Source organism: Xenopus laevis, chromosome 2L (genome assembly GCF_017654675.1).
Source record: "Xenopus laevis strain J_2021 chromosome 2L, Xenopus_laevis_v10.1, whole genome shotgun sequence".
NCBI classification, from domain to species: Eukaryota; Metazoa; Chordata; class Amphibia; order Anura; family Pipidae; genus Xenopus; species Xenopus laevis.
Window position 1 is genome coordinate 47,064,450 of NC_054373.1, and position 13,921 is coordinate 47,078,370.

The 13,921-nt window shown below is 37.0% G+C and overlaps 1 protein-coding gene across 3 annotated transcripts in view; it reads right to left on the minus strand.

The window, feature by feature from the left end:
- cux1.L (cut like homeobox 1 L homeolog) overlaps positions 1 to 13,921 on the minus strand; it is a 248,213-nt gene that overhangs the window by 37,447 nt on the left and 196,845 nt on the right. For 2 of the 3 annotated variants that reach the window (XM_018246295.2, XM_018246294.2), the window contains 2 exons: positions 10,765 to 11,029; positions 5,853 to 8,165 (listed from right to left, as the gene is read on the minus strand). The exons of the other annotated variant lie outside the window; for it this stretch is intronic. In XM_018246295.2, the coding sequence (XP_018101784.1) occupies positions 7,487 to 8,165; positions 10,765 to 11,029 (944 nt within the window). In that variant the 3' untranslated portion in view covers positions 5,853 to 7,486. Of the gene's footprint in view, positions 1 to 5,852; positions 8,166 to 10,764; positions 11,030 to 13,921 lie in introns of those variants that run through there. 3 annotated transcript variants of the gene reach the window in all.

The window sequence follows — 13,921 nt, forward strand, 5'->3', positions numbered from 1 at the left end:
GCCAGCCCTGAACGTGTAACTAAGTATTCTAGAATGAACACTGCAGCAAATATAGTATTTTTAATTACAACATAAACTGCACAACTCAATTAAAAAAAGACTCCAGGAGGCAACAGGCAAGAGAATGCAAATCATAAATGAATTTCTTTTCCAAACCTGCTATAGAACCAAATGTATATTCAATATATATATATACAGAGTAATTCTTGTGTTTCTACAGTAAAGACCAGTAGGATATATGTTTTCTCTATAAACAATATGATATATCATTGCTGGCTCTCTCATGTTAAGGGTCTAAGCGCTCGGATATTTTAACTATTGTTTTGGAGCAGGGGCCACTAGCCATTTTTTACCCTTGAGACACGTTCAAATGGTTTGGGGAGCAACAAAAACAAGGAAACATTTCTGGGGGTTGTGAAATAAGGGCTGTGATTGGCTATTTGGCTAGTGGGCGCTGTTTTTGGCAGTCTATTTGCCTCCAAGCCAGGACTTCAAAAATGAGCACCTGCTTTGAGTATTTTTGGATGAGCGTGAAAGGGTTGAAAAGCTGTATGTTGCTCACGAGAAGCATGGATGTACAAAGTGTAATTCTATAACTGATAGTAAATTGCAGTGCCCATCACTCTCAAGTAACTGTAGTACAGCAAAAACTATAGGGTTGCCTTTTTGGACATCTTGAGTTTATCTGTTGAATTTATTTACTATTGAAACATTTGTTTAAAAGAACCATTGCTATTAAGACAATGTAAAAAAAAAAAAAAAAAGCACAGTGAATGTAAATACTACAAATTATGGAAAAGTGAAAAAATTCCTTGACTGTAGGAAGAACCCAGTCTGCTAAATGAAGATATTAACAACCTGCCTTACGTTTTTGAATAGACAAATAAAGAATACTAATATATTTTGTTATAACACACATTGCGGTGTTAAAACATGATATGTCTAAGGAAACAATGTGTTAAGGCACATTTTAATGTAATGGTCAGTAATATGGTCCTGGCTGCTACTGCTGTTGGGCAGATAGATTCTTAGGCAGAATTTCACTCTAGTGGCGGAACTTCACTATTAACTTCACTCTTTGATAAATATACCCCATAGATAGATAGATGATAGATAGATGATAGATAGATAGATGATAGATAGACAGACAGAAACATAGATAGATAGGGTGCAGGGAAGTACATTGATAGGCTGCTTTCCGTAATAAGCACTTAGGCTGACCCATAATACCCTGGGCCTCAGAGTAAAAATTTGTTTTTTTTTATTTTTATTTTTTTTACTATCTAGTAAAATAAAATGTATTGCGTTAATAAAATAACCCTCCAAGTGCACAATAGTATGATGAGAGTGGGAACTAGATGGGGCTCAGGTGTTTCTGAGGAGGTTTTAGGTTCTAAACAAAGCATACAGATTTGGGTATCAAATAATAACACACTGCAAAATGTTACATTTTTTTATGAAACACAATTAGAGATTCATTAAAATCTGGGGTTATGTAATAAAACGCATAAAGGGCCAGGCCTAGTCACCCATAGCAACCAATCAGAACCTAGAATGTAGTGGGTGACGGACATTAAGCTAGTAACTGATTGGATGCTATTAGTTATTAATTGTTAAATTGTTAATTTATTTACATTAGCCCAAATATGATTTAAATTATAGTAAACAAAATGCTTAACTAAAAATACATATAACCAAACTCTCTCTCTCTAATGAATGTTGGAATGTGTTTCTACATATAGCACATCTTTCTATGGTAAACTGGTGTTGTGCGATATATTCTAACAATGCTATTTTATACATTCCCATTATAAATGTAATCATTTAGTAACAGTGATTTTGCTTAAAAATAGCTTTCACCTAAGACTGAAAATGTTTTTACACAATCAATGATTTTTATTTAAAAGTGTGTCTTCCCGCTATTTACTAAAACATTTTAGGGCTTCTGTCATGATTTTTGTGCTTAAAAATAATTTCTAAAAGTTTCCAAGATTTTTTTTAGGAAAACTTTTTTTTTTTTTTTTAATAATTGTCTATAGGAAATTCTTCCTCATGGGAACATATATTTTACCCTGTTAATCTAATATGTCCAATACCAAACATGTGACATAAAAATAACCTATTAGTTAGCAATAGTGTACAGGTCAATAACAGTTGTTATATAATTAGTGACTTCCTCTATATACATACTGATTTATGCTATAGCATTGGGCGGTGCAATTATGTGTGCTCTTTTTTTTTTTTAATTTCTCCTTCATTTGTCAATATGGGCAATACCCAGGCTAAACAAATGGTTGATAATCTTGGCATAAATTAGATAACAATTACATATAACCAACTTTTGTCAAGGTTTTGGAATTTTTGCATATATATTTCTTAAATGTATTTTTGATTTGAATTGATTACATTTTAGCTTTAGTGAACAGAATTAACTACAGGAGTATCACTTTATGTCAAGCTTAAAAAACTATCAAAGCAATGAGTATGTTTTTTCAAAAAGAATAAGTTGCGTTTTAGTCCCCCCCCCATTACTTGTTTAGTTACAATAAAGAGTTTTCAATTAATGTAGTGTAGATTTATGTTGTTTAGACAATTATGACTCCAGCATTCTAACTATAGGTAGGTTTCATTGCTTTCAATGTTTGAAAATTTCCATGGGTCTTGCCATATAATCTTAGGTATATCAAAGGTGTGTCTGCATTTATTTGGCAAAAACTAGGAAAAGTACTTCTGGGGGAAACAAATGCCATTACAATGCACTCATGTTGCTTCAAACATCTTACCCAAGTGATTTTCTATATGATTCCTCTCTGGGTTTATTGAAACAAATGCTCTTGTTAGAAAGCGGGCCCAGACTGGCAATCTGTGGGTTCAGGCAAATGCCAGAGAGGCTGCTATACGTTGCAATAGAAAGTCAGTATTTAGTGGGCTGGTGGGGGCTGTTTGGGCCTCTATGTGGGCTGATTGGGCATCTGTGTACCTGAAATGCCAGGGCCTATGTTAATTCTCAATCCAGACCTGGTAGATAGGTAAATATGTATCAATATATGCTTTTAGGATAGGGTCACAATGTGAATAGTTAGCCAAGTGAAGCCCAAGTTGATGTAGTTAGCTTTGGTCAGGTTCCAGGTGCTGGAGCTGGTAGAGGAGTCAAATACCTAAGAAGTCACTGCTGATGTTGCAGGAAGGTTCACATTAATAGGCAGTGTAGGAAATATTCTAGGCTGGTTATAGGTTTTCAATGGACAGAAGGACTCTGATTCCCTCAGCATTACTAGTGAATGTCACAGAAATTGCTGCCTGTACTCCTCTTCCATGAAAGTCTCCACTAATACCCTCATTTACTCTTGCCCTGGTATTAGTCAGCAATAAGTAGCAGTTATCAAATTGCATGTTCCCTGCAACTAAGTACAAATTCATTAAAGGAAAACTATACCCCCCAAACAATGTAGGTCTCTATTAAAAGATACTGAGTAAAACAGCTCATGTGTAAAACCCTGCTTCATGTAAATGAACCATTAGCATAATAATATACTTTTTTAGTAGTATGCGCCATTGGGTAATCATAAATAGAAAATTGCCATTTTAAAAAATAAGGGCCGCCCCCTGAGATCGTAAGATTCACTGTGCACACATACAAACCACATGTAAGGTCACATGAGCCAATTAAGAGACAGAGTTCTGCCTTTTGCTTCCTCACTTCTTCCTGTTACAGTTAGTGTTGTAGTATTTCTGGTCAGGTGATCTCTGAGGCAGCACAGATAGAGTCACGAAATGGTGGTTCAAGGCAAGAGATGTAAAAGGGCAATATTTATGTAAATATATATTCCAGTTTGGTAAGATTCTTTAATATGTCATTCAATTTGATATAAACTATCTTTTGCTTAAGTATTCATTTTGGGGGTATAGTTTTCCTTTAAGTAAGAAATATATGTTTCTTGCTACATTTGGCCGGTATAAGAAGACCATGATGCTCTACAAGGCAAAGATCTCCCATAAAAGATGAATAGACAATTTCTAAAGCAGTTTACAATTAAGACAGGAGAAGTGGAAAATTGAAAAATGTAATAGCAAGGAATTTTCTTTCCTCTATCTGTTGAAAGCAAATGTCTGATTGGTTGATAACTGCATTGGGACAAATTTTGTCTGTTACTGCATAAGACAACATTAAAATGAAAAATACTTTCTACTTGATTCCTTTGCAAGATTACCAAATAATAGTAAAAACCTTACAATACTTCTATCTACTTATATAATTATTGCTTTTTGTATATACTACATACACACGTTAGACACCTAATAAAGGTCTGTTTACAGGGCTATAAATCTTATAGTATACTATGGCCAGATTTATTATTTTATTATTATCAAGTATTTTTAGAGCACCAACATATTGCACAGCGCTGTAAAGATTTATCACGCTACTAGCTTTTTGCTGCAAAAATTGTGAACTTGAAACCTCAACCCTGAATTTAAAAAAATGTGGCATAGAAAAAATGGCAAATTTATGTAAGAAACAATGGTAGTTATATTTAAAAATTATTAGCTATTCTTCAATTTGAGTTTTCAAAATTAATTTGAAATCTGTCAGACACCGAATAATGGGTAGAATGTGATTTTACTGCATTCTAGTTTTTTCACATTTTTACGTGAAAATGTTTTTAAGTTTCAAGTTTTTTCATAAGTGCGTGTTTTTCAAATAAAAAGAATATGATTTTAATTAACCTGCCTAATGTTTTTCTGCCATATAAAATTATATGATATGATGCATTTGAACATTTTTGGGATAAAAAGCAATAGTCTCTAGAGGTGACAGGTGGTGTCCATTCATGTCAATAGAAGGAGTATGGAAGGGGGTATGTAGTGTCTGTGAACCCCGCTGGGCCCCAGACACCCAGTCCAATGGTGAGTACGCATTTATCTTCCTTTTATATCTGGTGGCAAATTCAGGCAGACTTGTAACACATAAAAACAAGTATACAAGAAGTTCATGAGGGCAGAGGCCAAGTCGGACTGGGGCCTCTAGGTCCCACAGGCTGATACAAAAACAGGAAAAAGGAAGTAAGTGCCACAGGGGCCCATCGTGAAAGGAAGACAAACTTAAGACGTCCAACTAGAATGATCTGATACTATGCAAGGCAATATCAGTAGAAAGCACTTTCTATAAAAGAAAGAGCCCAGCTGTTCTCAGCAGAAACCCAATTTTAATTTCCTAGTTTAACCTAATTGACACTAAACGGTGCTCAAACATAACCTTTCAGAGGACCACCTCAGTGCTTCATACGGAATAAACCTTTACCCACTTCTTAGAAAGTGCTACTTAACTGACCAAGTTCAGAAATGCTTTGTGAAATGGAAAATGTTTCTGGCTTTGAAAAACAGATGCAAGTTATGGAGAAGTTAAAAATATGGAATGGCAAATATGGTGTCCAATAGTTAGAATGTTCTCTTCTACACCTAAAAATAAAACACAATAGTAAAATGCAATAAATCAAAACTAAGCAATAACCTTTTAGGATTCTGGAGAAGCCTTTTTTTTGCCTCCTGGAGTCTTTGTTGATTGACTTAATATTTTGGTTCTTCAAAAATGGAATTGTTTACACCCCGAAGAACGACATATTTGAAGAGCAATAAGACAACGACCTTGTAAAGAAATGTGGTTCTGCGCCTTGCACTGTTCTACTAAATAATATAAGCTCACTGAATTGTAGCAGAGGGGCATGATTAAAAAAAACAAGACAACAAAAAAATAATACCCCCCATTCCCCATGAGAGGCAAACAAAAATAATAGTAATATTATTAAACCTTAAGTAACGAATGCACCAAATAACGTCATCGAAAGATGCTGACCTAAGACAAAATGTTTCAATGATACACAATAAGGTCAAAAAAAATCTTCAAATCAATAATATACAGTATGACAACTACATCTTGTAAATTATTCCCAATACTGCCGGCAGTCTATCCCTCTAAAGAATATTTTGCCCTGTTTCATCCCTTCCTAACAATCAGATAATAAAATACAGCACCTATAAATAAGCAAAAAAAATATATATATATACTGAAATCATCTATTGTTAGTTTTTAAGATATGGCGATAAAGGAGTCTAGTTCAGCAAAACTTGTAGAAGCCATAACAGATAAACCAGCTTATTGGAAAAAAGGTGGCAGTAATGCACTCGTATGTGTGCACAATAACATAGGAAAATACACAGACTTATAAAATTGCATACACGATTATTCTCACACTTCTTTGCTCTCATACAAACATATCAACAACATGGAAGGAAAGGGTACAAATTGGAACGGGGTTCAACAGACTTAAAAAATCAAAACTACAAATGAAAATTAAATGTGATTTTGGTTATATTTATCTATTTACATTATTAAATCAGAGAAAAGAAAGCCTTTTTGTAACTTAAAAAAAAGACTTGCATTTAAGGGTCTGCCTCTGGCAGCATTTTGCGAATTAAATCTATTTTCTGAGTAACTATTTATCCTTCAGTGATGCGTAACAACAAATATGACTCATTGGAACAATAGGAAACATTCCAACTTGTACCCCTTACCCTCCAAAATATGAGGTCTGATCAGCGTGCTCTGTGGTTAGAGGTTAAAAAGCAGATTACAAAATACCTAAATTCAGATCATTTGTCCTGATTTGGCCTAAAATGGAGTGTAATAAACAGATTCTGGCTAGGAAAAGACCAGAATCGGTTAAAGCTATGAAACAATGTGCACTAGATTCTATCCCACTAACAAGAAAACACTACGTCAGCTACCACAAATTAAGATTTTTTTTTTCCTGATGTGAATTTTGTTAGAAAATAAGTGGAGTAGATGTGTGTTTTATTTTGAAGTTCGAAGCATGGGTTTTTTCTATTTTTTCTTGAAAATAGGAATCCAAACTAGTGTGTTTAGAGTCAGTTGACTGTGCAATCTCTTAGTGGCAACTGAAACAGCTACAAAACCAAAAATGGAAAAAAAAACCTAAAATAAAACATTTTCCTGAAAAAAATCTCCTCCTTTTCCTTGTACAAGAAGAACATAGTGTATTATCGCTCTGCAGCCATTTCATGGCAGATAAAAAGCCCCATATATGGTGTGGGTTCATTATTTTTTTTTTCTTTCTTTTGTTGTTTTTTTTTCTTTCAAGTTTTCTTTTTTTTGTTATTTTTAAGCCCACACTGAAAAGGAGGGCACAAGGCAAAGCTGTAAGAGTTATTCCAGAAAGTGTGAAAATCACTTAGGGCAATAGTAAAAACACTTCAGGGTACAAAAAAGCTTGACTACAGATATCCGTTTTTTATCCTCGAAAACACAAGGAAAAAAATGGGCTTAATGCTCCTTTTGAATTCTATATGCACCTTGGCCTATGGCGTTTTTGCCCTGTGGCCTGCAGGGCGATAAGTGCGCGACAGGATATAACCAGTGAAAGGTCCAGTTTTGTTTCCCCAGCTTGTTGGAACCAGGGTTAATTTAATCTCAAAACTCCCATTCGATGGGTTCCTCTCGGCTAGCGGCTTTCTCTAAGCGGTGAATTATGCTGTTCAAGTTTGCAGCTTTCTTTTTCCTCAATGTGTTGTCCCGTGTGTTTTTGGAACTTGCTGTCTCAGAAAAGCTAAATAAGCTTTGAATAGAATTTCCTTTTTGTGAACTTGTACTTGGCACACTCGATAGTTTCTCTGAATCGGATTTGTGGGAACTCTCCTTTGCAGAGACTGTGCCTGAGGCAGCTGAGGTAGAGGAAAGCTTTTCAGTAGCAGATTTTCTTGTACTCATTCCTTCCCCAGAACAGTTTGATCCAGAAAGGGAACTCTGACCCAGCAGCTTCTTTTGGCCTTCATCATCTGTGTTGTCTGGGCTTTCATCTCTTGGGCGGGTGGATCCTGTTTTCTCAGTAGGTCTGGCATCTTCGCTCTCTTCAAATGCAGAATCAGTCTGTCCTCCCTGAGACTTTATGCTTAGACTGCTGTACTCATCTTGATCAAGGGCTCCATGCTTCCCCTCCATTGTGCTTTCCATATCGACACCATCACAGCTGTCTCCCTCCGAGCTGTGTGCGGCCCTGCTGCTTGTGGCTGATGGGGAGTCACTAGAACCAATCTGTCCATGGCTGCCTGCTTGAATCTCTTCAATAAATAATTCTCTTCGTATTCGAGATCTAAAAGACAAAAGAAGAGGTATACAGTATTCATAAATGCATTCAAAGTCCAATTATATTGTACTATATCTTAATTTTGCCATTCAATATCCAATTCTACCACAATTACTTGCATTATAACTCTGAATATTTTGCATTACTATCTTTCTTACATTTAATACTTAAGACAATTCAGTTAGGATGAGGCTAGTGATTATATCTTGTCTAATGGGCTACTGTGACTGCTTGTAGATATATGATCCATCTGAATGAAATTGCAGTGGAGTCATTCTCCATCTCTGCATGGTAGTGGTTATCAGATTTTTTTAAGTTTAAGCCCCATTCAATGTCCAGTCTTTGGTCAGGGACCCCCTATAAATTCATAATACACGTATAGAAAAAAACCAATGTTAAATCTAGAACAGATATCTAGAACAAAACATAAGCGTTTGTTCCAGAGCTCACACTAATTTACCTTGAAGTTGGACTTATCTAGGACAATAAATAAGCATTTCCTTCACATTTCCCACAAAATTGCATTCAGGCTGGGCCTTGTGCTATTGTTCCAGCCCCCCAGGGGGCCATCCCCACAGTTTGATAAGAGTACACTGCTCAGTTTTCACACACAGACACTATGTACCTTAAAATAACTTTTAGTATTTAGCTTTTTGTTCAGAAGTTCTTTGGATTAACTGCTATATGGTTGGTAGCTAGGGTCCAATTTACCCTAGCAACCAGAAAAGTGTCTTGAATGAGAGACTGGAATATAAATTGGCCAGGGGCTGAATAGGAAGATACTGTAAGTAATAGGGTCAGTCCACACAACAGATTCGGGGAGATTAGTCGTCCCAGAGAAAAATCGCCTCTTCTTCCGGGCGACAATCTCCCCGAACTGCCTTCCCCCTGCCCTCCGCCCACTAAAATGAAAGTCGCCTGTGGCAATTCACACGGTGCTTTGTTTTCCGAAGTTGCCTCACAAGGACACTTCGGGCAACTTCAGAAAAGGAAGTACCGCGTGTGAATTGCCGCAGGCAATTTTTATTTTAGCCTCCGGAGGGCAGGGGGAAGGCAGTTCGGTGAGATTGTCGCCCCGAAGACGAGGCAATTTGTCGATGGGGCGACTAATCTCCCCGAATCTGCTCGTGTGGACTGACCCATAAGATAAAACTGAAGTCTCAAAGAGCAATCATTTTTGGCAGAAGAGGAAGCAAATTATTAAAAAAAAAAAAAACGATACAATGTAAATGTAACCTAATTACTCGGTGCGATCTTTAACTTACAAGTCCATTGAAGCTACAGTCTATAACAGCAACCTGTTTCCATTCCTGTTTTCTCTTAATGTGGCGTCTGCTGTTTTCCAATCTCTAATTGCAGTGCACTTTATAAATCCTCTCTATCACACAGTACCACACTCACAGTCTATTTCTTTCTGTTAATGTTATTTAAACTTTGTGGCTGTAACATCCCTGCTCACACAATTTATCAATTGGCCTAGGTTTGCTTTCTAAGTTATGCGACTTGCTCTTTCAGGTCATCCCCTGCATACAGGCCCGGACTGGCAATATGTGGCTTCTGGCAAATGCCAGAAGGGCTGCTGTAAATTTCGATAGACACTATTTATTGGGCTGGTGGGGGGCTGTTTGGGACTTTGTGTACTTGGAATGCCAAGGACTATTGTGAATCCGGACCTATCTGCATATATGTAGCCTTTTAATTCAACATTTCCCCAATTCCTTGTCAAAACTTACATGCAAAGTTGTGAAATCTCCTTTGACAAAAAGTCATTCTCTGAACCACATACAAGACAGAGTGGCCTACATTACTGCCAAACACCCTGAGACATAGCAGCTTCAATCATACTTTTTTTCATTTACTGGCGAACCCACTAGTTAGTCCCACTGGATCTACTGACTTGATATTAAACTTTCATTTCTTTGTATGAAATTCAGCAAATACAAAACTGAACTATACAATACCCTCATACCCAACCTCTCTGGTCAGCTACTATTCCCAATTCACTATTCTTGGTATTCTTGGTACAGGTATGGGATCAGTTATCCAGAGAGCTCTGAATTATGGGAAGGCTGTCTCCCATAGACTCCATTTTATCGAAATAATCCACATTTTAAAAAATGATTTCCCTTTTCTCTGTAATAATAAAACAGTGCCTTGTACTTAAAGCAAACTAAGATATAATTAATCCTTTATGGAAGCAAAAGCAGCCTATTGGGTTTATTTAAGGTTTTCAAGAATTTCTAGTAGACGTAAGGCCCATTATCTGGAAAACCCCAGGTCCTGAGCATTCTGGATAACAGGTCCCGTACCTGTAGTTTCATCATTAGGTACAGTACACATGCTCATACTATTATCACCTCAAAATAAAGCTGCTATATTACAAATATAACATTGTGTTACACAGAGATTAAAACAATTGTGTGGTGGAAATACCCCTTAACTGGTTTTAAATGTTGTCCCTAATGTTTTTCCTGACTTCATTTAAAACTAAAACGTAAAATGTCTCAATGACAGCATGCAGTTATTAATCATAGAAAACTGCCCTATAATGAACACAAGAATAATCCCACATTCAAAGCAAACATACTTCAAGTAAAGGACTTACCTATAATTATGGAACCAATTAATGACAGTGCTGGTTTTTAAGTTTAGCTGTGTAGCAAGTTCTTCAATGGTTTTAGGTGAAGGGTATGGCTTTTGCTGGTAAGCCCTTTTAAGAGCTTCCTTCTCTTCTGGTGCCAACACCACCCTGGGTTTCTTTAGATGATGCTGAGGTTGTGGACTTGCTCCTTGGCTGTAGTCTATTCCAGATGAGAGGGGCTCGCAGGGCTGGCTATCACTCACTGAGCTGTGTCTTCGTTTCATATAAGCTACAAGCCAAAACATAGGATACAGAACACATTACTAGTAGTGTGACAAAAAAACTCCACCTTCATATGGTACTTTAAAGGGGTTGTTCACCTTCAAACAACTAGTTGTTTTCAGATAGATCACCAGAAATAACTTTTCCAATTACTTTCTATTTTCTATGTGTGACCGTTTTTCTAATATTAAAGTGTAAAGTGCCATTTTTCACCTTTTAAAGCAGCTCCGAGAGGGGGGGGGGTCGCCGACCCTGTAAACTGTTCTAAATTAATATATTTAGTTAATACATTTCTTATCTTTGTCCCTGCTGAGCAGAATCTCTGAGTTTCATTACAGGCAGCTGTTAGAATTGATACAACTAAATGTTGCAAAATTGTAACAGTTTAGAGTCTGCACCTGAATTACTGAGCTGCCAGACTCAAACACCAGAGACACGAACATTCAACTTTAAACTTAGATTTTGGAAAAACATTAAAGAATAAATAATGTAAAGTAATTGAAATAAGTCTTTATTTCTGGGGAATAATCTAAAAATAACTGAAAAAAGTGTTTGGAAGGTGACCAACCCATTTTATTGTTGGCATTGTGTAGTTATAGCACGACAACAGATTATGAATTAGTTAGACCATTTCAATTGGCTTAAGAATCACCATATCGTTCAGATGCATGGCTAGTTCAGAGGCAGGATAACTACTTTATCTATGGTAATAAATAAAGTAATATGCAACAAAAGCACCAGCAAAGCCCTATATTCAGCATCTCAGTACATGCATTCCTAACAAAACACTGTATTGTGTACAAATGTGTATTTACAGAATTTGAACACAAGGTGGTGCTTTAATCCTGTACAATGCATATAAAATAACAGAAAAGCTTTATAGTTTTAGAAAGAGACTGTTAATGCAATGAGCAGGTTTGTCCAGCTATAAGGCCATGGGCCAAATGAGGTCCTTCAATTGACTTTAGGCCCCAGGGCTGCTTAAGGCACCAGGAGAATTGTTTGCATGGCATCATTTAATGTAGTGGAACAGCAAACACAAAATAAGAAATGCTACTGCTGCTCTTCAGAATGGGCTGTGAAATATAACAATGATTGTGGAGGTGCTATATTACTAAAATTGCCCCCTATCTCTAAACCATTGTGAGAATTATAAGCAAGGAAGGAAAGCAGTGTACTTGACTAGATATCTGGAGTCAGACTACACAGGGCTGTGTAGTACACATATCCCCAACCAGTAGCTTGTGCAACATGTTGCTTTCCAACCCCTTGGATGTTGCTTATTTTTGAATTCTGAGCTTGAAAGTGAGTTTTAATTGCCATTCCACATAGGCCAATCACAGCCCTTATTTGGCACCCCAGGGGACTTTTTCATGTGTTGCTCTGCAAACTCTTTTTACATTTGAATGTGGCTCGCAGGTAAAAAAAAAGGTTGGGGACCTCTGCTCTAGAGATACTTGAGATCATTTACTGACTATTGACACAGTGCTGCCTGCGTTTGGCAATGTTGTATTCATGAGGGGCAGGCAGGGGGACACACGTAGGGGTCACCCCACTGTCTCCAACATGTATGTTATTTAGATGCCAACAGACACTGGCCATAACAGGGTCCTGTACTTTCCCCCTGCCCTATGGCAGGCTATATGGACACGGTTCTCCTACACTAGCGGAGGCTGCTCTTTGCACCTTGTGCTGGATAATAAATTGGAGCACTTTAATGTAAATGAGTGCTCGTGGACTTGTGGAAAAGGCAGTCATAAATGAGTCCCTCTATGTTGTCTCTCATCACTGGTGTATATCAGTGCAGCAAGATTAGTCAAAATGTGGCACAAGTCTCGCTATCATGTAGTACATTGATACAATGAACATTGTAAGATCCAACAGCTCACTGTAAGAACAGATCAGTAACATAAAGTCATATATATGAGGGAGCCCACTATCCACTGCACAATAATATTCATCCTGATAAATTTTCTCAACACACTCAAGCTGATTACGGTAGGAGAAAAGGTACATGTTACATGGTAGATAACAGAACATTGCTGTACAATCCCATTGTATGTTACAGTGCTTATCTGCAATGTAAACCTGTGTCTTTTCTCGTTTTCAGCTTTGAATCCTGAACCCAGGGCTACACAGCAGCTGATTTATACAAACTATAGTAGTCTTGCTCAAGCAAACACATAGTTCTAACCAGACATGAGAACATTACATTATAACTACTTTAAAAGACTAATGTTTTTGGTGTTATTGTTCACCTTAAAATTAACTTTTAGTATGATGTAGAGAGTGATATTCTGAGACAATTTACAATTGGTTTTCAGTTTTTATTATTTGTGGTTTTTGAGTTATTTAGCTTTTTATTCAGCAGCTCTCCAGTTTGCAATTTCAGCAGTCTGGTTGCTAGGGTCCAAATTACCCTAGCAGCCATGCATTGATTTGAATAAGAGACTGGAATATGAATAGAAGAGGCCTGAATAGAAAGAAGAGTAATAAAAGAATAGCAATAACAATACATTTGTAGCCTTGTGGAGCATTTGTTTTTAGATGGGGGCAGTGACCCCCTTTTGAAAGCTGGAAACAGTCGGAAGGAGAAGCCAAATCATTCAAAAACTATAAAAATTAATAATGAAGACCAATTGAAAAGTTGCTTAGAAGTGGCCATTCTATAACATACAAAAAGTTATCTAGGTGAACCACCTTTTAAGCCATATAGCAAGGCGCATAAGAGGACATTATAGACAAATGGCAGGGGACCTTTTTACCCATAAAGTGGATCACCGTACCAGAGGCCAGCCCTTTAGACTAGAAGAAAAGAACTTTCATTTGAAGCAACGTAGGGGGTTCTTCACAGTGAGGACAGTGAGGTTGTGGAATGCACTGCCGGGTGATGTTGTAA